General features: G+C 41.7%; 1 protein-coding gene across 5 annotated transcripts in view; it reads right to left on the bottom strand.

Annotated features, from left to right (window-relative positions):
* LOC310773394 (inositol polyphosphate-4-phosphatase type I A-like) overlaps positions 1-24,588 on the bottom strand; it is a 130,568-nt gene that overhangs the window by 39,076 nt on the left and 66,904 nt on the right. For 3 of the 5 annotated variants that reach the window (XM_083633265.1, XM_083633267.1, XM_083633263.1), the window contains 10 exons: positions 21,194-21,284; positions 17,390-17,537; positions 15,216-15,346; positions 14,658-14,762; positions 13,371-13,479; positions 10,663-10,849; positions 9,269-9,484; positions 7,120-7,261; positions 6,428-6,577; positions 2,926-2,958 (listed from right to left, as the gene is read on the bottom strand). In XM_083633265.1, coding sequence (XP_083489391.1) covers positions 2,926-2,958; positions 6,428-6,577; positions 7,120-7,261; positions 9,269-9,484; positions 10,663-10,849; positions 13,371-13,479; positions 14,658-14,762; positions 15,216-15,346; positions 17,390-17,537; positions 21,194-21,284 — 1,312 coding nt within the window. The remainder of the gene's footprint in view (positions 1-2,925; positions 2,959-6,427; positions 6,578-7,119; positions 7,262-9,268; positions 9,485-10,662; positions 10,850-13,370; positions 13,480-14,657; positions 14,763-15,215; positions 15,347-17,389; positions 17,538-21,193; positions 21,285-24,588) is intronic. The other 2 variants (XM_083633264.1, XM_083633266.1) reach the window with 2 other exon arrangements.

Below are 24,588 nucleotides of genomic sequence, written 5' to 3' on the forward strand. Positions count from 1 at the left end.
CATAAGGTGAATACTTTGATATAAAAACCAATAAACGGGGCAACTCCAATCTTGAACAATCTCAGCATGAGACGCCAGCTTTATTATTCTAACAACACACACACTTCCATTTCCTGTCTTCAACATAAGAGCTCACAGTGCATTGGCCGTCTAGAACGTAATTGGCATTGGCAAACGTATCAGAAATGTATTTCTCTTTAATTTGTTCACCTTTATTCAGTCAGTTGTTGTTACATCAATATAATTTATATTAACAGCTTGTACTGAATGTTTGGGCTAAAATAGCTCCTAAATACACAAAACATTTGCATTTTAAACTTTTAATTGAATATGTATATTAACACATTCACTGCCAGCCGTTTTTTTTTTACTGTAGGTAGCTTCTGCCAAGGTTTTTTTTTTGAGGATTCTGGCTCATCTTTCAACAGCCGAGGATTATTTTCTGCTAAGATTTTGTGAACACAAAATATCTCAAAAGAACTAATAGAATGTGTGCTTTCTCTGTCTAAAAGAGTTAGTTTGTAGAGTTAGTAGTTATGTAGGCATTAGCACTTGAATACAGCATGGTTTCAGCGTCTGAAAATTTAAGCTGAGATAAATGGCTTTTTGTGAAATTCGATAGAACAGTCACTTTAACCATTCATTTTTGGCATCAGTAAGACGTCAGACATCTAAACAATAGTTTTGAACAGTAATTTCCTCCATAACAGCAGGAAACCCCCCTCTCCTTCAAACTCCTCCCTCTGCTGCTGCTGCTGCTGCTGCCTGTCTGCTGGCGGCCGCTCTTTGGGCGAGTCTGGATGGGCTCGCTCGTTTCTTGGGGTTTCGGTTGAGAGCTTTGATGAAGCTTTTGCGATTCTGGTCTTATTTATGCTGCGTGTTTCAAAGTGTGTTGCACCCATAATCTATTATGCAAATTTGCAATCCCCCACCGCCAGCTCCCTGCGCGAAAGCGAAAGCGTTTTCGCCAATCCATTTTCATGAGAATGGCTTCCTCACGCAGCTGTTTTTGCTTGGCTTTCTCTCGTCTGGAGAGCACTGTCGCCACTTAGTGGGTCGGTAAAATAGATTATACACATTCAATACCTCCCATATTTTAATAGGAGATGTAAAAGGGGTTGATCGATGTCCCACCGTCAAAAAGAAAGAAAAAAAAATTTGGACGAGATATCTCGTCATTGGCAGTCAACCGTTGGTTTCTGCTTGACGAGATATCTCGTCCACGGCAGTGAACGTGTTAAATTGCGAGTTTTCTTGCTTATAGACTAGTCGACTAGTCGCAAATAAAATTTGAGACAAGTCGGCGGGGAAATTAGTCGAAATTCCCATCCAAGTAATAATTACACCTCAGGGTTAAAGTGGGTGCATCTCATTGTAAAATTGGACTCAGAAGCTCGGAACCATAGATGGTATGAAAATATGGACAGAGCCACCATGATGTCACTCATTCATTTCTCGACTCTTGTGTTGGAGCCTTGAGTTTTGCATTGCTCAACACTTGGCTATAGGCTATAGAGACTAAAACCATTGTTGGCCTAATTTTTCAGAAACAAAGGTTGGGGGTTGAGCAGAACACACTACCATGTCTTTAATGTTAGGGGCTTGCTTAAACAGGAAGATGTTTAATGAAACTGAGAATATGTCAATGTTTATTATTATTGTTATTGTTATGACGTGTAGTTCTTAAGCCTGTGGAGAATAACGCAGTATGCACGATCTGATCACTTTTCCTTAAATAAAGTTTGCTGTGAAGCGTTTGTACAGAGGCATGTTTTTGGTTTTACTTCTTCATACTTGCAGTTATCTAGGCAATGTTGATGTTTCTATTAGTGAACAAATACAGTAGGTAACATGCATCATTGCGTTAGCATTAAATTCACTAAATCTTCCTTCAAATGACCCAAATTGGGCTTCAAACGGCCTAAATTTTTCACACGCTTCGGCCCATATCGGCCTGGCCTGCTTGGTATCTAATGCCCGGCCTGAATTATGATCCCAGTCTGCCCCTGCATACAGTACACACAGATGAAACTCATGCCTCCTTTGCACATCATCCTCACAATAAAGTCTGTGTCAGCTCAGGTTTCAGGTACTGTTTATATCATTTGAATTGAATGAAAAAATTAGAATGAGATTGAACTGATAGACTTGAATACATTTTCATATGTTGCCATAAAGACTGATGCCATTACAGCGAGAAGCAGAAGCGTTGGGCTGATATGAAAGAGAAAAGAGAGGAGATAGTGAGAGAGAGAGAAAGAGAGAGAGAGAGGAGAGAGAGCTAGGTTTTACATTTAGAAGTTTAGTCTCCTCTGTTTGTTCACAAGTCACTTGTCACAATGTGCGCGGTAAAAGCTTCTAGATTTACCCAAGATACATAAAGCTTGTTAGTGTGCTTAGTATTTCCAATGGACAGCACTAGCTAACACTGCTAACAAACTAAAGAAGACACGTGGGGGAGCTTTGCATCGTTTCAGCACCATCAAAGTATAAGAATTGACAAATCAAGACTATAAACATAAAAGATAGGAAAAAGCAGACAGTATATAAAAATCAAATACATGTATATAAAAGGTAAAGAGGACAAGCAGGGTCCTCGGCTTGTAACCAAGAATTTACAGATACGAAAGTATTTTAAAATCTGTGTCTCACACAACTATCTACTGCCGTTCAAGGCCATGTCTGCACTGCAGGGTTTTTTGTGTGGGCTGAAGAAAAAAAACATTTGAAAAAACTTTGCCTGCATTGTGTCAAAGTATCTGGTGAACAAAAACAAGAGACTCAAATCTAAAATATAAAATTATCCTCTTCACTATTGATACAAGCCTTGAATCTCTCCCCAAAATATTCATTGGGTGGTACTTTTGATCCAGGAAGCAGAGTCGCAGAGAGGGGAGAGAAGCATGGGGGGAGGGCAGCTCTTACCTGGGGATGCCTCCTCAGTGACTGGGCTTCCATCTGGAAGAGGGGATGGAGGTGCAACATGCATGATTAGGGGGCGCTAGAAGCCACAGGGCAGCAGAAACACACACAGATACTGTATGCTGGAGACCCGGGTCAAGCCTCTATCCAAAAAAGCTTTCAACGTAAATGATATAGCTTTGCAACTGATTGAACATGAATGATGCAGCCAAAACACTATAGTGCATTGAAGTGAAGATAAAACTAATTGGCTTCCTTTTAGATTTAAGTGAGGATGAGGAGTCTATTCTGAGACAGAGGATGAGGAGTCTATTCTGAGACAGAGGATGAGGAGTCTATTCTGAGACAGAGGATGAGGAGTCTATTATGAGACACAGGATGAGGAGTCTATTCTGAGACACAGGATGAGGAGTCTATTATGAGACAGAGGATGAGGAGTCTATTCTGAGACAGAGGATGAGGAGTCTATTCTGAGACAGAGGATGAGGAGTCTATTCTGAGACAGAGGATGAGGAGTCTATTCTGAGACACAGGATGAGGAGTCTATTATGAGACAGAGGATGAGGAGTCTATTATGAGACAGAGGATGAGGAGTCTATTCTGAGACAGAGGATGAGGAGTCTATTCTGAGACAGAGGATGAGGAGTCTATTATGAGACAGAGGATGAGGAGTCTATTCTGAGACAGAGGATGAGGAGTCTATTATGAGACAGGGGATGAGGAGTCTATTCTGAGACAGAGGATGAGGAGTCTATTATGAGACAGGGGATGAGGAGTCTATTATGAGACACAGGATGAGGAGTCTATTCTGAGACAGAGGATGAGGAGTCTATTATGAGACACAGGATGAGGAGTCTATTCTGAGACAGAGGATGAGGAGTCTATTCTGAGACAGAGGATGAGGAGTCTATTCTGAGACAGAGGATGAGGAGTCTATTATGAGACACAGGATGAGGAGTCTATTCTGAGACACAGGATGAGGAGTCTATTATGAGACAGAGGATGAGGAGTCTATTATGAGACAGGGGATGAGGAGTCTATTATGAGACAGAGGATGAGGAGTCTATTATGAGACACAGGATGAGGAGTCTGTTCGGAGACAGAGGACAAGGAGTCTATTCTGAGACAGAGGATGTGGTTGATGACGTCCCCGAGGGAGAACAGACCGCTGAAGGTTTTCTCTCTGTCTAGATCAGTGGTTCTCAACTGGTCTAGCCTCACAACACACATTTTCCTTAGTCATTAAGTCGCGACCCAAATTTCAGAATTTATTTTAGGCCTATATGCTTTTTAAACAAGTTTAAACTGGTGATGCTCACAGCAGTTAGCATGACATCTTTACTACCAATGGATGCCGTAGGCCTTCTAGTTTCAGAGGATACCATATCTGGCTTTAAAGATGAGCTGCTACAGCCTCTGAAAGACAGCAATGTTGGCCGTGGACGCCGGCGTCCTCAAGGAGTAGAAGAACTTTTTTTTTCATGCGTACATCCGCGACCCACTCAAAACGACCCTGCGACCCACTTTTGGGTCCGGGCCCACCAGGTGAGAACCACTGATAGAGTTTGTATCTGTACTGTTTTTACAGGCTGCTCTCCACATGATACAGAGAAGTAATGTGGAGTGCAGTTAAAGTTGAAACAAGTCAACACGTTTGGGTTGCTGCCATGTCCAAAATGCAAGGTGCAGTTTAGAGGAGATGCACACCTGCCTCGACCGAACCATTGAAAATAACTGGGAAAGAAGCTACAGGCGCATTAAAAAAACAGACCTTGTCCTATCCATGTGATCACAGTCTTATCCAGAACAGCTCACAATGAGTAAGAAGATACAGGTTCAGTGTCTTGCTCAAGGCCATTTTGACAGGACACTAATAGATTTTGATTGCCTGTTCATTCATCACACGATCAAGCCTGTGAGTTGCCGAGTACAGGACGCCCTACAGTATAATAATAATACATAATAATGCATTTTATTTATGGGCGCCTTTCAGAACACTCAAGGACACCTTACACAACATTCCTGTAGTTAAAAACAAGCAGCAAACTTGCAGATAACTTGAAAACAATTAAGTAAAAAGAAAGATCACACAGAATACGCCAGTTTAGAAAGGTGCATTTTCAGACAGGATTTGAAGTTGGAGAGAGAGTCAATGTTATGGATGTCTTGTGGGAGAGAGTTCCAGAGATGGTGGGCTGGGGGGCAGAGTGACTGGAGGCTCTAGTATGTAACCTCTGGGCTTATAGGCTTCTTTAATGGGTGCTGGTCCTTTCTTCCATTCCTCAACACACCTCACAACAAGTGTTCTGGTAGAAATTTGACCCGGGTCCATTACAATGTACAGTAAGCACAAATCTCAGAGACAATAGCTGGCACTGGCAGGCTGGCTGCGTTTGGCCTGAAGCAGCGACAGAGCAGCACTTGCACTAGCAAAAAGAAAAGCTTTTTTGTAATTCTCTGGTCACAGCTACAGTTATGTGATGTTATGGACTTCAGACAGGTCAGAAAGACAGCAACAAAGACTCTAATGTTACACATAACAAAATGTTCAATATTTGACAATATTTCTACAAGAGATGAGGATGACGAGTAATTTAAAATACCTGTCTTGTTTATAAGGAAATCATCTCGTGAGATGAGGGGAAAAATAAGTTTCTTCTCCACACAACTCAATAAAATGATACAACACAAAGAAAAGAATGATTTGAACTAAAAAGTGTTGGGTAGCAAATGAGAGAAGAAGAGATTGGAAGAAAAGAGAAGGACAGAAGAAAGGAGAGAAGAGACACAAATAAGAAGAAATGAGAACAAACTGAAAATAGAGAAGACAAGACTTTTGGTGTTCTTTAATGAAACAATGACTACGTTTACATGGACTGCAATATTCCCATATTAACCAGATTACGACAACACTGAATAAGACACTGCTATGTAAACAGCATTATCTTAACCCAAATAAGGTCATAGTCGGAGTAAGCAGTAGTCAAATTAAGGAGTATTCCGATCTTAGTCGCATTATTGATGTGTGTTGTAGACATGTAAACACCTTAATCGCACTATGACATCCTATCAGAGTTTTTGCAGCATTTTGCGACACATATGGCAGTCCAACCAACGACCCATGCTCTAGCGTCCGAGAAGAAAAGATGACTGCCGCCATGAAAAATGAGTTCCACCATCTTGTCCCGACCACAGCAGCAACATGACAGAACGGGTCTCGGGTTAAATTGTCGGAGGGAAACTCCAACGTAGGACGTCATGTGGGCATGTCAGTCGTTAATGGGACTATGCTCTGTAGCATGTAAACGGGATGAGGAATGAATGGAATATTCTATAATCAACTCATGTAAACAAACCAAAATATTGTCTTATTTAGAATAAGGTCAATAGTTAGAGTATTGCAGGCCATGTAAGGTAGTCATAAGAGAAGAGAAGAGAAGAGAAGAGAAGAGAAGAGAAGAGAAGAGAAGAGAAGAGAAGAGAAAAGGAAAAAAAAATAACCTACAGTCTTCTTGTTGGGGGCTGGGGGTGCATGCAGAGGAGAGGGCAGGCAGAGAGGATGATGATGGTGAGGAAGGTGATGATGATGATGGTGATGACGGTTCCTGTGGTACACTTCCTGGGTTGATCCAGAAGGCTTGAGTTCTCCCACTACCTTTACACAGCCGCATACAGCAGTGTTATTTACAGATACAAAAGATTATATATTATATACCATACAGTATATATCTATATGTATATACAGTGTGTGTGTGTGTGTGTGTGTGTGTGTGTGTGTGTGTGTGTGTGTGTGTGTGTGTATGTATATATATATATATATATATATATATATATATACACACACACACATACATATACATATATCATCTCTTCTATGATATATGTATCAGAGAGATATATATATACACATACAGATATATACATATATATACTGTCAGACCTTAACTTTTAAAACTGTGCAAGTCCTAGTAAATTTTGACGATTTGTTCTACGATATCGTACTGTGAACTAAATAGTGCAAAGAACACCACAGAACAGAAGAAGAAGAAGAAGAAGTGGAAGAAGAAGAAAACAGTGTAATGGGGGAAAAAAGTTAAAAGAAATTAAGGGTTCCATTAAAAAAAAGTGTGTTGACTGAACTGTCAAACAAAGTCAAACTGTTGCTTCTTTGTGTGCGTGTGCATGCATGTGTGTTACCTTTCCTAGTGATGCCGCCCTGCTGGTCAGCCTGGGTACTGTCCGGACTGCTGTCACTGGGTCTCCTTTCCTTCTGAAGCAGCTTGTCGACACGCTGGATGATGCACTCCAGAGACTTATCCACATTCAGCCACACCTTCTCCTGAGGAGAGGATAGGAGAGGAAAGTTAAAGAGAGGAGAAATAGGAGAAGACAAGAAGAGAAGATAAGAAAATACAAGATAATACATTATTCTCTGCATGCAAAAACACCTTTGATTTGCATTCAGATTTGCATCTCATGTTCACATCCACACTAGTCTCAACGCCAAACCCATGAGAGTTCTTACGCTGATACACTACGTTACTGCATGCTGCAGAGCTCTCTCTGGGTCTGGGACACTTTCCCTCAGCCGGCTGGCTATGGGAGGGAACCGTTCACTTGGCCAGTGATATGGCAAAGATGGATTCAGTCCTCCCCAATCAGTAACGACTTTGCGATCAGACAACACGGGAGGCGCAGCCCATTTTACGAAACGCTCTCTCATCGGTGCTATGACCTGTCACTCATTCAATTTCAACCCGCCTTCAAAAACCAGCAGTGGCTGTGAAGTGGCACAGACTCACTTATGTAGTATGCGGAGCGCAGCGATTCAACGTAATATTTGAGTCTGGGGAGAGACTACATCCACACAAACTAATATTTAAAACCCTTTAAAACCCTTCAGACTCAGCAAATACAGCCATAATAAATACAAATGTTTAAAAAATGCTAATGTAGGTCCATAGTCAATACAAATGGCTATTACAGAAATCACAGAAAAGCAGGGAAAAGAAAGAAGACATAGAAGAGATGAGATGCACCACATCCGCATGCAAACCAGAGAGCAAACCACATTTTTGCATAACAAAGATTTACATATTCTAGGCAAATGCAGAACACAAACTTCATTACATAACAGCAACCTCTTGTCTCAGACGGCTTGGAGCTCCAGATACTGTACAAAACACAAGACTTTCAGACTAGTTCATATTACTAGTTTACTAGTTAATATTATGTAAATGAACAGTTAAGCATCTTGATTCATGATTTATAATCATGTCTGACTGTTTAGCTACATATAATTTGATTTGATGAAAAACATAAAAAGATCACTAAATTCTTCATATCATGTTTTGCATCCACTAATTAATTGAATGAATGACTAACTAACTGGATGATTGACAGCCTAATATGCAGATTGGACCATCTGAGAAAGAAGCTAAATGAATAAATGATCAAACAATCAAAGTAATAGAGAGCCGCAGGAATGAGTCCGGAAGTATACTTCCGGGTTCTTGAGAGGAAAAGTCTATGGGATTTAACATGGTGATTTCGCTTAAATGCATAAAATAAGGTCTGTGGTTAACAAAAGTTTATGGGAACGCGAATTTGGGTTCAGCATGATAATCTTCACGAACGTGAAAAACTTTTATGACTTTTGGAATGTAAATGCATTTTTTTAAAACGCAATTTTTAGAAAATGCTTCAGAAGGCATACAAGTTATTCACATTTGTGAAGAGTATCATGCTGAACCCAAATTCGCGTTCCCATACACTTTTGTTAACCACATACTGTACCTTATTTTATGCATTTAAGTGAAATCTCCATTCTAAAACCACATAGACTTTTCCACAGAAGAACCAAATGGCTGCAATTTCTGGATAAAGCCTACAAAAGTATGTCATCCCTGCGGTACTCTATTGACTAAATAATGAACTACCGTAACTAACTATGAGGTAAAATTCCTCTTGGGGCCACCCACAGTAGAAATGTATGGACTCACTATACTGTAAGGTGTTGAATTTCCCCAAGGGCATCAATACATATAATTCTCTCTGGTCACAGCTACAGTGATATGATGGACTTCAGACAGGCCAGAAAGGGAAACTCATCCTATCCTATAAGTCTCTGTGAGTGAGCAAAACTGTGTTCGGCCACAGCTATGCCATTTTACATGAGATGAGATTTCGCCGAATCTTCCAGGAAGTGTAAACACCTAACGGAGCCGGATTTATAAATGAGGTAATTAGGGCCGATTAATGGCCAAATTTGGGGTGCACATCACTGCACGGGTATTCCGCTATTAAGTTAGTTTAGATTATTCTTATCTTAACTACAGTAACTCACCCACTCCTCCTCATGCCAGTCTGCCTGCAGCAAGGACCGGCTGTTGCGGCCGCTCCACTTGGCCAGAAGCGTGTCCTGGTCGTTACGGAGCACTACTTGCTCCGAGTCGGCGGAGGGAGATGCTTTGGAGGCGATGTACTCCGGCCGCGCTGCATTCAGGGCCTGAATGGCCGAAGCCAGGAGCTTACACTCACACACTGTCACCAACTGACGAGTCTAAAATGGACAGAGGAAGCCAGGAGCTTACAGTCACACACTGTCACCAACTGATGAGTTTGAAACGGACAGAGGCAGATGTTTTTGTGTGTGCCACTTTACACTTACAAATGGCTGCTGGTACCAAAATAAAACACATTATGTGTTGGAATTAAAGTGCTGATCTATTTTAAGACATTCAGTAACAAAATAGCTCTGTTTTTGACGAAGTAAATAATCAAAAGTGTTTGAAAATACTGACTGATGAATGACAGGCAGCAACACCGAACAGTGGTGGCCAGGAATTTGTAGACACATACTATATCTTTTGATTTTTTTCTACCTTGCTCTTCTTTCTTTTCCTAGTATTTCTCTATACTAGTGGAGCATTCAAGGGACACAGGAATAGTTAAATACATCCTTGGGTGTAATGTTAGTGAGCCACTAATCTAAGATTATTCTCCTGATGCATTCATTCCATGTTGGACTAGATAAGGTAACCCAGCTACATTTTCCACAAAACCCTCCTTACTTCAATGAAATTAAAGTTGTATTGATTTTTTCAACTTGATTTAAGAAGTTCTGATCAGGAATTACAAAGCATGTGTGAAGTTATTTGACTTGGCCAGACAACAATATGACTATCGTGCATTAGAAAACAAACTAGAAAATTGATCAAATTGAACATACATGTATGGAAATGTGCACAAGGATCTCCCATCTGGGAATGTGCTGTTTCTAACGAATGGTCTCCATACTGTAACATTTGTGTCATAACTCTAGTCCTCTTGTCATTGTGGCTTCAAATAGTCTACTCTGTTCATCTATGGATGTTCTAAATGACACAAGATATATTGCCTTAACTTTGCGTTCAGTTACTTTCTGTTCCGATGTCAGACCGTTCTGTCATAGCCTTGAAAGATATTTAAGACCAGTTCAAATTGTTTTTCTTGGAAGAAGTGTATCTAGCCTATGTGCAGGGTGCATCTCTTCCTCTCATGAGATTTTACTTTTAATAAATATATATTCAAGTAAGACAAACCTCTAAATCCAAAACTTTCCTTTAACACGAACAAACTGACAAAACAGGAAGGAAGGAAACTAGACAGAAGCTACCCTATCTTCATAATATTCTATCCTGTCGTCCCACGCTATTCTACCATATTCTAATATATTCTATTCTTTCCCCAGTCACTCACCTTATCGGCAAGGATGGCAAGCGTCCTCTCCAGCCCATTGGCGGAGCGCTCCTTGGCGGCCCGGGACAGCCTCTCAGCGTAGTAGCTGACCTGCGTCTTCAGCGTGTTGATGTGGGCGATGATCTCTTTGGCTCGGACGATGTCCTGGGGGATGTAGACGATGGACTGCGAGCTGGAGAGAGCGCTGCTGCAGAGCAGGAACAGGTAACACGCTCTTAGTCACGCTTCTTCTGTATGTGAGCATGAGACAGTGACTAACGGTGTCTTATGATGGGAGATTTGACTGTTATGTCTTAGAGCCTCCATCTGACTTCTGTTTAAATGCCATACTGATTATTGATTTGGACTTTAGTTGTCTTGTTTAAAGAGAATATTTTTTTTCTTTTTCTCTTTTGTAATAGCACTTTCTTGACACAGTGGATATCTCATCTTCCTGTAGGAAGACATTGATAAAACGCAGGAGATGTTGGGTGCATGATGGAATGGAGGGTAGTGAGACACAAGAGTCAAATTGTAAAAGTCTTATTTTTCTTCACCAGGAACTTACCAGATCATGTTAAAAAAGTTGTGTTACTTTAGTTAATAAAGAAATAGCTTATTAGCATTCCACATTGAAATCATTGACTACCACTGGCCAAAGGCTAGTCTGTTAGCTTCTTGAGTCACAAGCTAGTTCATTAGCTTATGTGGACTAGCGGCACTCCTTGGTTTCAATGAGGAATGTTAATACTGCTTACAAGATCATTTAGGCTACCTGAAAGATGCAGACATGTTTTCCCAATATATAATATAATGTACTGTATATAGTGCCTGGTGAAGGAAAGAAACACTACAGTACAATTAAAAATGTCATGGTATTCTTTTAAAAAGAGTGTCTATGTCTCCATTTTCTTGTGCATTGCTATAGTATACAGTAGTTAGCATTTGCATGCACATGCCTGTTCTTAAGCAACAGTCCTAAACACTATAGGTAAAGACAAAGACAGAGACTAGCCTTGATAAACAGAGCTAAAGGGAAATACCACTCACTTAAAAAGAACATATAGAGTATGTTATTCTGAGCATCTAGGAAAGGCCTATCAACGTTTGAACAGCAACATCTCTCTCCTAAAGCCAGAAACAGACAGGACATGCACTCATTATGTTATTACAACTCCATTACATGTTGACGACATCAAAGGTCAAGCCTTATTTTCCTGGTGTCTGGCTTTGGGGGAGATATGTTACTGAACTGACTGTCCTCTACTGCAGAAATAGTACGGTATACTGTTGCTGTGAGGTGAGGTGAAGAAAAATCAAGTCAATTTTAGCATTTTTCCTTGAAAGCTTGGAATAAATGTGGTCATTTACAGGTTGAGTGAGTTTCATTGTTCTTTGGCCCTTTATACAAAAATCTAATTTTATATTTTCAAATCCACACAGGGATGATTGATTAATACTGTAAGCATTCTGTTCTTCATTTCTGAAACATATTTTCAACAGATATGTGATTATATGTTTTTTACTGTACATCAGCAATGATTGCATTTTTAAATTGAGTGGTATTCAGCAAACATATAAACACAACATGATCAAGACGTAATGTTGACTACAACTGAATATGAACTGAAGTAGTGTACTCTATAATAAAAGGCATGGCTTTAAACAAGTGTATCTACTTTGGCTCAACACACTTGTGGGTTACTTTCAAACACAACACAACATATCATGTTATTATGCTTTGTTGTTAACATAAGCTGTGAAGTATTTTATGAGCAACAACTCAATTAAAGTGTTGCCGAGTTACATTTCATTCACCCCAAACCTACTCACCCATCTGCCCACAAAGCATGACCCAAACCTACTCACCCATCTGCCCACAAAGCATGACCCAAACCTACTCACCCATTTGCCCACAATGCATTGAAGTTGTGAAATAGCTGTTTTAAAACTAACAAATCCAAGACGCAGTGACAATAAAACCTCTGGCGGGCAGTGCAAAGGGTGAGAGGCAAACAGCAGGGGGAAGGGGGACGATGACAAACAAATGAAAACAAGCAAAGCGGTACAACAACTCACCATCCCTCCTCATATATGCTGATCAGAAAAGTAACAAAAACAAAATTAAGAAAAAAGCCAGAAAACTAAAATACAGAATCAATGCAATAGTTGAAGAAACAATGCATTTGTTTGATGCGAGAACGACTTGGGAAAATAATAATAATAACAATAATAACAATAACAACAACAACAATAATAACAATAATAATAATAATAATAATAATAATAATAGTAATAATAATTTGGAAATGGAAAACTTTACTTGCAATATTTGAAACACCAGCAGTCAAATGATGAATGAAGCAACACATTATGATAAAGTTCTGAAAAGAGCAGAATATATCACTGCTGTTGAGGGGAAAACCACATAACTGCAATTTGGGGTTTTCTTTTCTCACTTGAATAGAGCTATTGCATGGCAATTTATTTGTAGAGTGAGTAGTATTACTCTTGAGTCCCCTGCCAATTGTTCAAATCATATTTGAACAGTTGATAGATTGGTTGCTTGGTTGATTGATTGATTTGGGGGAGGGGGGGTAGAGTAGTGAGTTGCAAGACCCTTCTGATAAACAGACTTGGTTGTGGATTTGTGAATTTGACCGAACAGCAGTGATGTGCAGCTTCATTTTGCTAATCTCTTATTCCGAGCCCTTTGCATCTGAACTCACTGTTTCTTCGCCTCCTCAAATTTCTGGATGAGTTTCCTCAGGCCGCTGTTTTTAAAGCCCTGGCAGTGCGCCGCCGGAGCGCCCATCGTTATCACATCGTACGTGTGATCTGCAGAGGGAGAGTTCACACAGAGGAGAGAGTGTGTTTCTTTATCACATCATACATGTGACCTGCAGAGGAGAGAGTGTTTCGTTATCACATCATACGTGTGACCTGCAGAGGAGAGAGTGTTTCTTTATCACATCATACGTGTGACCTGCAGAGGAGAGAGTGTGTTTCTTTATCACATCATACATGTGACCTGCAGAGGAGAGAGTGTGTTTCTTTATCACATCATACATGTGACCTGCAGAGGAGAGAGTGTGTTTCTTTATCACATCATACGTGTGACCTGCAGAGGAGAGAGTGTGTTTCTTTATCACATCATACGTGTGATGTGCAGAGGAGAGAGAGTGTTTCTTTATCACATCATACGTGTGACCTGCAGAGGAGAGAGTGTGTTTCTTTATCACATCATACGTGTGACCTGCAGAGGAGAGAGTGTGTTTCTTTATCACATCATACATGTGATGTGCAGAGGGAGAGTTCACACAGAGGAGAGAGTGTTTCTTTATCACATCATACGTGTGACCTGCAGAGGGAGAGTTGAGATAGACGAGAGAGTGTGTTTCGTTATCACATCATATGTGTGACCTGCAGAGGAGAGAGTGTGTTTCGTTATCACATCATACATGTGATCTGCAGAGGGAGAGTTCAGACAGAGGAGAGAGTGTGTTTCTTTATCACATCGTACGTGTGATCTGCAGAGGGAGAGTTCACACAGAGGAGAGAGAGTGTGTGTGTTTTGAGAGTGTGTGTGTGTGTGTGTGTGTGTGTGTGTGTGTGTGTGTGTGTGTGTGTGTGTGTGTGCGCAATGTGAAATACCTACTGTAACATTTCTGAGTGGGAGAGTGTTTGTGTGTGCACAGAGGCGTGTATGTGTGTGGTAAGGTCAGACATTAACGTGCCAAATAAAAAACGAGGGGGCAAAACAAACTGCCTCGATAATTAGTAACCTTTTTGCATTTGACCCTGATTTGCTTTTTTCACACCGAGTTGTTATATACAGTATTCACGCCTGCAAGCAACTACTGACCCGGCACAAACCACTGCATCAACAAAACATAAAACAATCAATATTGGGGGGAAATAGTGTTTATGTGGCAATATGCAATGCAAATGCAATGGCCGTTTAATTGCCCCCCCCCTCCCCCACACCCCCCCCAGGCGACTAACAGGCGACTCACCAAAGCCCAGTGCATCCTGCACCCTCATCCTCTGGACATGCAGGTTGGTCGACATGAACTCCAGCTTTCTCTCCGCCTTCAGGTTACTGGCCTTGAATGACGGACCTGACAGAGAGAAAGAGAGGGGGAGAGAGATAGAGAGAGAGAAGGAGAGATAGAGTAGAGGAGAAATGAATATGCATGTAAGAAATGAATGGGGATGAGAACAGGAAGCTAACTCCTCTGTCTATAGGCCACAGTGGCTGCTCACTTCTATACTTTAATAGCGACTTCCACTCTTTTATCAGCCAACAAGAAGGCAGTCGGAGACCCCCTCAACTCCCCTCCCGGTCTTGGTCTCGATTCACCAATGACTCGATCTGGACTTGGACTCGACCAAGGCGGACTCGACTACAGCTCTGGTAAGCCAAAAACACGTCATCCCTGTGGTACTCTATAGGAAGGCTGGTTAGCTGGCAAAGCAGTTGGCAGAGTCAACAAGCTCAACAGCCGCAGCCAGAATGTACCATCTTTTGGCTGGTGATTGGTGTTAAGGTTCCCACCGCGGTCGGGACTCACCTCGGTAGTCATTGAGGTCAGACAGTGTTTCCTGGTAGGTGAGTATTATGGTCTGGTACTGTGCGACGATCTGTCGCCGTAGATTCTCCCAGCAGGGCGACAACTCTCCTAGCTCCTCCAGCTCACACACCCTGCAGAATGAGGAGAGAGACAGACAGAGAGAGAGACACAGACAGACAGAGACAGAGAGAGAGAAACGGGTAGAAAAAAAGAGAGACAGGCAATAACAGTCAAACTTTATTTTAAAACACTGACAATATTATGTTATAGGAATATTATTTGAAATTTTCAGTTTTGTTTGTCACATCTAATAATACTACTCTCTTCATTGGGTTGAACATTATATGATTATTTGACAATTATTATTATTATGATTATTATTGAAAGAAATACTTCTGATTATCGTGATATTGATTTCAACCGTATCACCCAGCCCTAACGGCAAAGCAATTTTCAAAACCAAGGGTTGCCTAAGTGGTTAAAAAGACTGACTCATGTCTGGAAGAGTCACAGGTTTGATCCCTGCAGTGAAGTGTCCATAAACTATACGTTGCCAGGTGACATTGTGCATATCCATACTGTATAGATTTGCTTCATTGATCTTGCCTCGCCCACTGTCTTACCAGAAAGAGGGGGCAATGCTGTCTACTGGAAGCAGTGTGATCAAGTAACATCTATATTTTCCCCACAAAGTTCAGAAAAACACAATTTGTGTGTGTGTGTGTGTGTGTGTGTGTGTGTGTGTGCGTGTGCGCGTGCATGTGTGTGTGTGTGGTTTTACTTGAGTCAAAATTGGGGACACACATCCGACTTAAGACCAGGTGATTGGGGACGGCTTGTGCAATTAGGGACAAAAGCCATGTCCCCAATTGGTAAAAAGCCCATTTTGGGATCAGTGGTTAAGGTTAGGTTAAGCGTTAGGTTTAGGCAAGTAGTGGTTACGGTTAGGGTTAGGGTAAATCTCTAGGAGTCTAGGGAATGCATATAAGGCCATGTTTAGACGACAACCGTCTCTACATAAAACGGCAAACTAGCGTTGCGTTCTCACCTTTTATTTCGCATTTATACACAGCGTTTGTTATAACGATTTGCGTGCAGACTGAAGCCGCAAAAGACTCAGAGCAGCATCAAGTGAGCCAGAATAATATTGAAACTTCTGGTTAAAACCTTCACAATAATGGTAATTAAATAAACGAATAGTCTTATTGATGCATGTTGCAAAGTTTTCTTTCTGTGTGTGATCCGAAATACACAGAAGACATAGAAAACAGACAACTAAAAGTCAATTTTAACATGTAGTGAGTCGACGGCCCTGATTTTTATTTACGCAGTTATAAAATACGGGTTTTATTTTGAAGGTAAAATGCCTAGCTTCCCCTATACTATCTGTTTCTAACGGGCTTGATTTAGCTTGGTAGGATTGAAGTTTAAATGAATTTTCCATGCAATAAGAGTGGCACAGAAGTCACGAATGGTAATAAACTGCTCCAGATTGGATTACAGAATAAAAACCCAGTAAAGCAACATAAAAAGACCTGTTTTCTTTGCAGCACAATTGGGACTTCACTTGATGAAATACATCGCGGTGAGTTGTCTTCAATTATTCAATGTGGGACAGTGATTAATAGGCTATGTGCGATTGCAACGTTAGTAGCGGGGACTTAATGCAGATTATGTGTTTTTAGCAAATCGTTATCACGTTTGTTGAATGTCAATGCGACTCATTGTGCCTGTGCCATAAGGCTGCATATTATTGGGCTAGTTCAATGCTCCTATTGCCTACCTATAAGGCTGCATATTATTGGGCTAGTTCAATGCTCCTATTGCCTACCGTTGTCTTCCATGGTGAAGGGGGGCTGTGTCATCACTTGAATTGCGTTTCTCCATTTTACACGGCAACAGTAAGGGGCGGTGTTATCAAGAATTCCACTCTGGGACCTGTTTTCACTTTTTTGCGTTTTCAGGCTCCAATAACGCCGTTCCCGTGTAAAAGGAAGGCACTAACGCTAAAAAGGTTTGCCGTTTTATGCAGGGAGCGTTGCTGTGTAAAGTGTGTGTGTGTGTGTGTGTGTGTGTGTGTGTGTGTGTGTGTGTGTGTGTGTGTGTGTGTGTGTGTGTGTGTGTGTGTGTGTGTGTGTGTGTGTGTGTGTGTGTGTGTGTGCAAATGCGTGTACCTGGCGGCATCCTCCTCCAGCAGCAGCTTGACGTACTGTCTGGGGACATTGAGCGACAGGATGCTCTCGGCCATCTGCTCCAGCACCCGAAGGTGGTTCCCGTCCGTCGTCGGGAAGCGGTACATCCTGGACATAGTGCCTCCAAACACTGCAGGTAGGGATGGGTATCGTTAAGGAATTAACGATACTACTACTCTTTTTTTTATTGGCCATTTTCCCTTTATTTGTTAGGATAGTATGTGCTAGACAGCAACAAGAAAGCAGGGAGGTAGAGAGGCGAGGACATGCAGCAAATGACCGCAGGTTGGACTCGAACCCGGGTCGGCCGTGCGAAGGACCAAGCCCCAATGGTACGCCCTCCACCAGGTGAGCCACCGGGATGCCCCTGATACTACTACTCTTATCGGTACTGCTTATCGATCTGGTATTTTAATGCAGTGGTTCTCAATTTTTTTCACATGAAGGACCCCTAAACTGACAAAAATTAGACCATGGACCACCATTTGATAGGATTTTCCCCCACGGACCCCCATATGATAATAAGATTGATGCTTTTAGATGTTTTATTACAGAACGTGTATAAAAGCCATGACCAAAATAGTCATTGTGTTACTTATAAATGGAATTATAGCGAAAATAAATTACCCCCCTTTTGGCTGGGGACCCCGGAAACCCCTCAAGGACCCCTGGGGGTCCCCGGACCCCCATTTGAGAAGCACTGCTTAACGGTACTCTTACCGGTTATTTTTGTTATTTTTAAGAGCGAGAAAAAAATAAACAAGTAGGACTAACTGGGTTAGGTTCATTGTAGCTGCAGCTTTAACAAAAAAAGTGGCAAAGTCTTTGGGTGTGTTTTTATTATTCATTAAAATATCCAGCATTATATAAGAATTAAAATCTCCTTCTACCACTGCCAATACCAACATTCAGTTAAAAAAAGCATACCGTATAAACAGCGGTATAGTGGTAAATAATACAGAGGTGGGCAAACTATCCAAGGTGAGTAGTTTACCCACCTTGGTTGTTTCCCCTCATTGATTGATACAGTTGAACTAACTAACTCCAAGTAACGCATGCGTTACTGCGTTACATCATTGCCTGCCAGAATGCAGTGTTTTCTATGTAAAAGAAGAAAAGAAAACATTTTATCCTCACGGACTCAGGTAGACCTGTCGCGCACACATATACGTCATAGTGTATGTGCGCGTGACAGCGTCAGAACGTGCACGCCGGCTTTCAAAACAAACCGAGTCAGAAGAAGGAGACGAGCAAGAGAAATATGCGTTCAAAAGCTGGAACATTATTGTCCTTTGTAAACTATGTGCGAGCAGCTTGGCAGATGCTACCTATTTGCACTGTTGACTCGCCCTCTTAACGATGCATCATAGAGAAAATAGCCACGAAGAACAATATCAAGCTGCCGCAGCCACACAGACAAAGACGTTTGCTGGCTACCTCGAGAGAGAATATGCGGGGATGGAGCATAGGGATGGAGGCTAACTTGAAGGCGACGCTGGGTGAGGTAGACTTGGGTGGTGTAACAGTTCACTGGATTAACAGATACACTTTGGGTAAGTGTTGTACACTTTGTTACTTCCTAACCTTCTCGTCAAAGCCTTCTGACCCTACTCAGACAGCCCAGGGAATGTTGTTGACATAACTTTTCTTTCAGCAACGAAGCTTGAAACGTTTGCATTGAGGCTGTGTTGTTTTATTACCACTCCGACAGTAACAGCATCTTTCTTACACTCACGTTATCTGTCTGACTGTCTGACTATCATTTCACGTCTTTTCCAGTGTGAAGCTAGCCAGTTTTAACACACCACTTCCTGTTCTTTCTAACCGAATTCCAAAGTAAAATGCCTTTGGTGTTTCTTTTAACATAGCCTATATAATACCAAAGCGAAAATAATTAATACAGTGACATGCTAGACATGTAACAACTTAAGTGTAAGGTATTTGGGGTAAAAAAAAAAAAAAAGTAACTAGTAATGTAACTAGTAACGTACCTTGTTACTTTTGAAGAAGTAATCAGTAAAGTAACTTTTATTACTTTTTTAAGGAGTAATCAGTAATCAGTAACTAATTACTTTTCCAGAGTAACTTGCCCAACACTGCGTCTGACAGACGTATGATCTCTTTTCTGGTTCAGAACTAGTGAAACCATATATAGGCATGTCTTATCATGTTGGTGATGGTAAGATAAAATCTGCGAGATAATGTTTATGTAGCAATTATAAATAGGAAATCTATTTGCTTAATTTCTCCAGTACCGATAAGAGAACCGTTAACGTTAGAGCTTATTGATACAATGGTATTTACAAATTTAGTCCCGGGGCCCGTTTGATACCGGGTCTCAGTACCTATCCCTAACTGCAGGTACACAAACATGCTTTTAGCTTACTTTACATTAGCTTTGTGCTTCTGATTTTAGTTTGTCTTAGCTTGTTTTACAGTTTGTATCGGGCCCCCACACTCACAGGAAGCACTCTGCGCCTGTGAAACTACTCCGGGATTAAAGCAAAAAAATAATAATTTCTGACTGAAAAAATGTCCAGACCTATTTTAGCTATTTCGGGCTCTTTAAAGTGTCTGCTTTTCCCCCCCGACGTGCGGTCGTCTCGCATAGGTTTTCATGTAAAAAAGGCAGACAGTGTGTACATATCACACTCATTTCACTCTAAACTTCCAAAACACCCAGTAATGATGCATGGATTGTGTTCCAGGCTGAATCAGTATGCTATAGGTTCCAACATAAACATACTTTTCACATTTCATTATCTGACTCCAATTGACTGAAATCAGTCTAGCGACTGACAACTTTAATCCCTGTGTACTCCCCTTTTTGCCGAAGGCATGACTAGAGCAAATGCAGATTTAGCCTGACACTTGCAGGGTGGAAACTTTGGGATTTGGAGGGATGCCGAGTCATAATGTTCTTCTGCATTCAACACATTACTTCGTCATAAAAACGCCTGGGGGATGGTCTTATTTTGCCGGCTCAAACATTTCACATGCATGTTATTTTTGGATCGGCTATCGATCACTGAGGTAAACAGAGCCCTCTCACACACCAGTGACCCAAGACAGCAATCAATATATTCCTCAGAGATAATAAGATTTATGGTCAGATTTACCAGAAAACATGGAGTCATTGAGATGGAGGGAGGATGGATAGATGGATGTCCACACAAAATAGTATTATGCAAACAAAATTTGATGAGCACAACAGGCTAGGGCCAAGTTCAATTTGGCAGACTGTTTCTGGACTGTAAAGGCAAATATAATACCAAGATCTGTGGCAGCTGAGGGCTTTGATTTGATAAGACCTTCTTAGATGTGTCTGTGTCTGTGTATTGTTGATGGCTACTGTACATAGAAAAACAAAAAGTAGAAGGCACTCAGTAGAGCACAAACCTCCACCATTGCTGAACAATTCTCCAACTTGCAAAGCTGCAGTCTCCATAATGGTTTATGTTTGTTTAGTGTTTGCCTTTTTTTTTTTTTTTAACACTTGAACATAACGATGTCTAGCAGCCGACTTTGAACTTGTCCACCAGTATGTGAATGCAGCATAAGAGCTATGGCTCAAAAACAAAAATTATCTAAAGGTTGAAATCCCAGATCTGGATCATCACCAAAATCGAATCAACTGAGCCTTGGACATTGTGCTTTATGTCGACCAAATTTAATCCAAAATCCATTTGTGACTTTTTGAGATATCTTCCTAACAGACAGACAAACAGGGATGAAAACATAACCATGTGTGGGATACATGTACCTGCGTATGAAGAGTCATCTCACCTGAGCATAGCCAGGTGTCTTTGCATAGCGAGGCGTACTTGTTTCTGACTCCCATGGACTCTGCCAGGCTCTCGTCGACGGCCAACAACGTCTGCAGCACGCACACACACACACACACACACACACACACACACACACACACACACACACACACACACTCTTACCCTCTAAATTTTTTCAGCAGTGGTGGCCATCTGTCTCACTTGTAATGTAGTATGTACCGTAATATAACAATAATAACAATAAACAGTACCAAAAGTCAGTGGCCAGTGCCAATAAATTAATCCTAACCTCATAATATGTCCATCCAAATAAGAGTTGATAATTTTTGGAACTTAAGTTAGCTGTTGAATTGAAAATGGGACAGTTAGTCTGACAGTGAAATTAAAGAGATATGCAACCCCCCCGTGACCAGAGTCACGGGGGGTCAGTTTTTCAAAAAAGGATGGGGAGTTTTCACGCTTTCGAATCCGCCCACTCCACATTTGGATAGGATGAGCTTTTGTGGGGCGGGCAAATTTCAGAACCAATGGCAGAGCTCTGTGCATTTCCTGCTCGCGCATGTGTAGTTTCAGTTCAAGCCAGCTAGTGCTGTGAATGGATCTGCTAGTGATGTTTCTCCCTTCCACCACCCCCTCGCTTCTCCTGTCCAAACCTTGCGTCACCAGGCTCTCTCAGTCCAAACACCAGCATACTGTCGCTGTCGCGGCAGGACCTCGAATCTGTTAAAATACTGAACCAGCCGTCAAAGTTGGCACATGTCTTAATGATAGTTAGTTTCCCGCTGAATGTGTCATTACTTTATTAATATCTTCCCTGGATAAACTCAAATTATGTTGTTTATATTATCAGTCCGACTTGGAAGCACTCTCTCCCGGCCAGTCAGGCGCTGATGGCCGCCTCGCCTCTGGTATGCACATGCACGAGCCGCACGCTCTGTGCCGCGGGGGCGCACGCAGCCGTGCAGCAGTACTCCTCGCCTCTCATGGCCGAGGCGAAGGCTTTGCCATGGGGATGACAACAGTCTGACATAACGTAACGTTAATGTTACTTTATTCTCGTCAGAAACCACTCCGATTTGCATGTTAACACATTGACTGCCAGCCGTTTTTTTCTTGCTGTAGGTAGCTTCTGCCAAGCCGTTTTTTGAGGATTGTGGCTCATTTTACAAGAGCCGAGGATTATTTTCTGCTTGGAGTTTGTGAACATACAATATCTCAAAAGTACTAATAGAATGTGTACTTTCTCTGTCTAAAAGAGTTAGTTTGTAGAGTTAGTAGTTATGTAAGCATTAGCAGTTGAATACAGCATGGTTTTAGCGTCAGAAAAAATATTCAGAGATAAACGGCTTTTTGTGAAATTCGATAGAACTGTCACTTTAACCATTCATTTTTGGCTCTCTCTCTCTCTCTCTCTCCCTCCCCCTCTCGCTCTCTCTCTCTCTCTCCCTTCCCCTCGCTCTCCCTCCCTCTCTCTCTCTCTCTCTCTCTCTCTCCCTCCCTCTCACTCTCCCTCCCTCTCTCTCTCTCTCCCTCCCTCTCGGGAGGGAGACGCACTAGGTTTAATCCTAGTGAGAGGGGGAGAGGGAGAGAGAGAGAGAGAGAGAGAGAGAGAGGGAGGGAGGGAGAGAGAGAGAGCGAGAGAGAGAGAGAGAGAGAGGGAGAGAGCGAGAGGGAGAGTTGCTTCAACTCCTCCCTCCGTGGGCGTTCTTCTTGGCTGCAGCGGCCGTCACAGTCTCAGTGCTTTGCTGCTGTCCTGTGCCTGTCTGCACGGCCGCTGTTTGAGGAAGTCGGCATGGACTCGCTCGCTTCTTGGAGTTTTGGTTGAGAGAAGCTTTTGCGATTCTGGTCATATTTATGCTGCGTGTTTCAAAGTGTGTTCCAACTGTAATCTATTATGTAAATTTGCAATCCCGCATCGCCAGCAATCAGCGCGAAAAAGAAAGCGTTTTCCCCCATCCATTTTCATGAGAATGGCTGGGGTGAGAATGGCGTGACAAGTTAAAAAAATGCTTGCCTTCCTCTAGTCAGGAGAGCACTGTTGCCACTTAGTGGGTCGGTGGAATGGGTTGTAAACGTTCGGTGGCTCCAATAATTATATAAGAGATGTAAAAGGGTTAGATGCACATCCCACGGTCAAAAAAAAAAAAATCATTTTTTTGACGACTCAACTCGTCGTTGGCAGTGAACAGCTGGATTGTGTTTGACGACTCAACTCGTTCTTGGCAATTAACGTGTTAAAACAAGTTTGCAGCCTAGGAATAACTGGAAAATATTTTATTGATCTATTCACATTAGAGGAAGCCAGGATTAAACAAAACGATATCAGAAATACACAGCACGTCTGCCGTGTGACTTTTCCGGGTTTAGTGTCCTGCGTGGGGGGGTACAGACGGAGGTAGGGGAGGAATTTCGAGGTTTGACTGACAGATTGAGGGCGAATGGCGTTAAGAGAATTACTCACAAGCTCGTTTTAATGCTTTTCCATTGGGTGCATTTGGTAAAACCCACACAGAGACGTGAAGGGTGACCAATGGCATTGATTCACGAGAGATGAGATGTGAGATGTTATGCGATCTCCCCTGTTTCTAAATATATATTACCCAGAAGGCTTTGAGGCGGCTAACTTTTGACAAGAAAACCATCAAATCTGGCTAAAAAGTTAGATAGAAATAATACTTATTTGTAACACAAAATGGAATTCAGGAATATTTGAATATTGGACAAAATTTAATTTAATTAAATGGAAACCCTAAGGGAAACACACATCCACCGGTGGGGTGTATATATACCCCTCGCAAATACAACATGAATAGTGAAATAGGTAGTTTGTAACATGTAACATGGTTGCACAATGTGATATCCACTCCAACAAGACTTGCTTACTTGACGCCACTTTTTCAATAAAAACACATTTATGCAATGACTTTACATAATGTATATTTATGTCGCATCATTTAGCCTGTGCTGTGATGTGCAGGAGCAGCAGGTAAAAGTTATAAAACTAAGCCTGAATGAGCCTTGTTCATTGTTGTGAAAGTGTAGTGAGTGTGCTGCAGGGGTGTTCGACTTGTTGACGCCTTGCCTGACTGTGCTCGCCTGCTCTCGTCTGCTTTCCAGGCGAGGCGGCAGTCAACTCAAACAAGCCTATTGTCACCGATAGTTACAGGTGAGCTTTCAACCTTTATCTGAAGGTAGTAGAAGTATATGGATGCATCGGGACCACTGGGGGAGCGAGCAAACACCAGTCAAAGCTGTTGTGTTATTCAGTGTAGCTCGAGGCTAATTAGCCTCAAGCATATTAGCCTGGCTAACATGCTAGCGTGATGCAGGCAGACAGGAGTCGGCTAATTAGCATTGGCCGAAGTTTTGCAATGAAAGCTAGCTAGAGCAGTT

Source organism: Poromitra crassiceps, assembly GCF_964638095.1.
Source record: "Poromitra crassiceps genome assembly, chromosome: 3".
NCBI classification, from domain to species: domain Eukaryota; kingdom Metazoa; phylum Chordata; class Actinopteri; order Beryciformes; family Melamphaidae; genus Poromitra; species Poromitra crassiceps.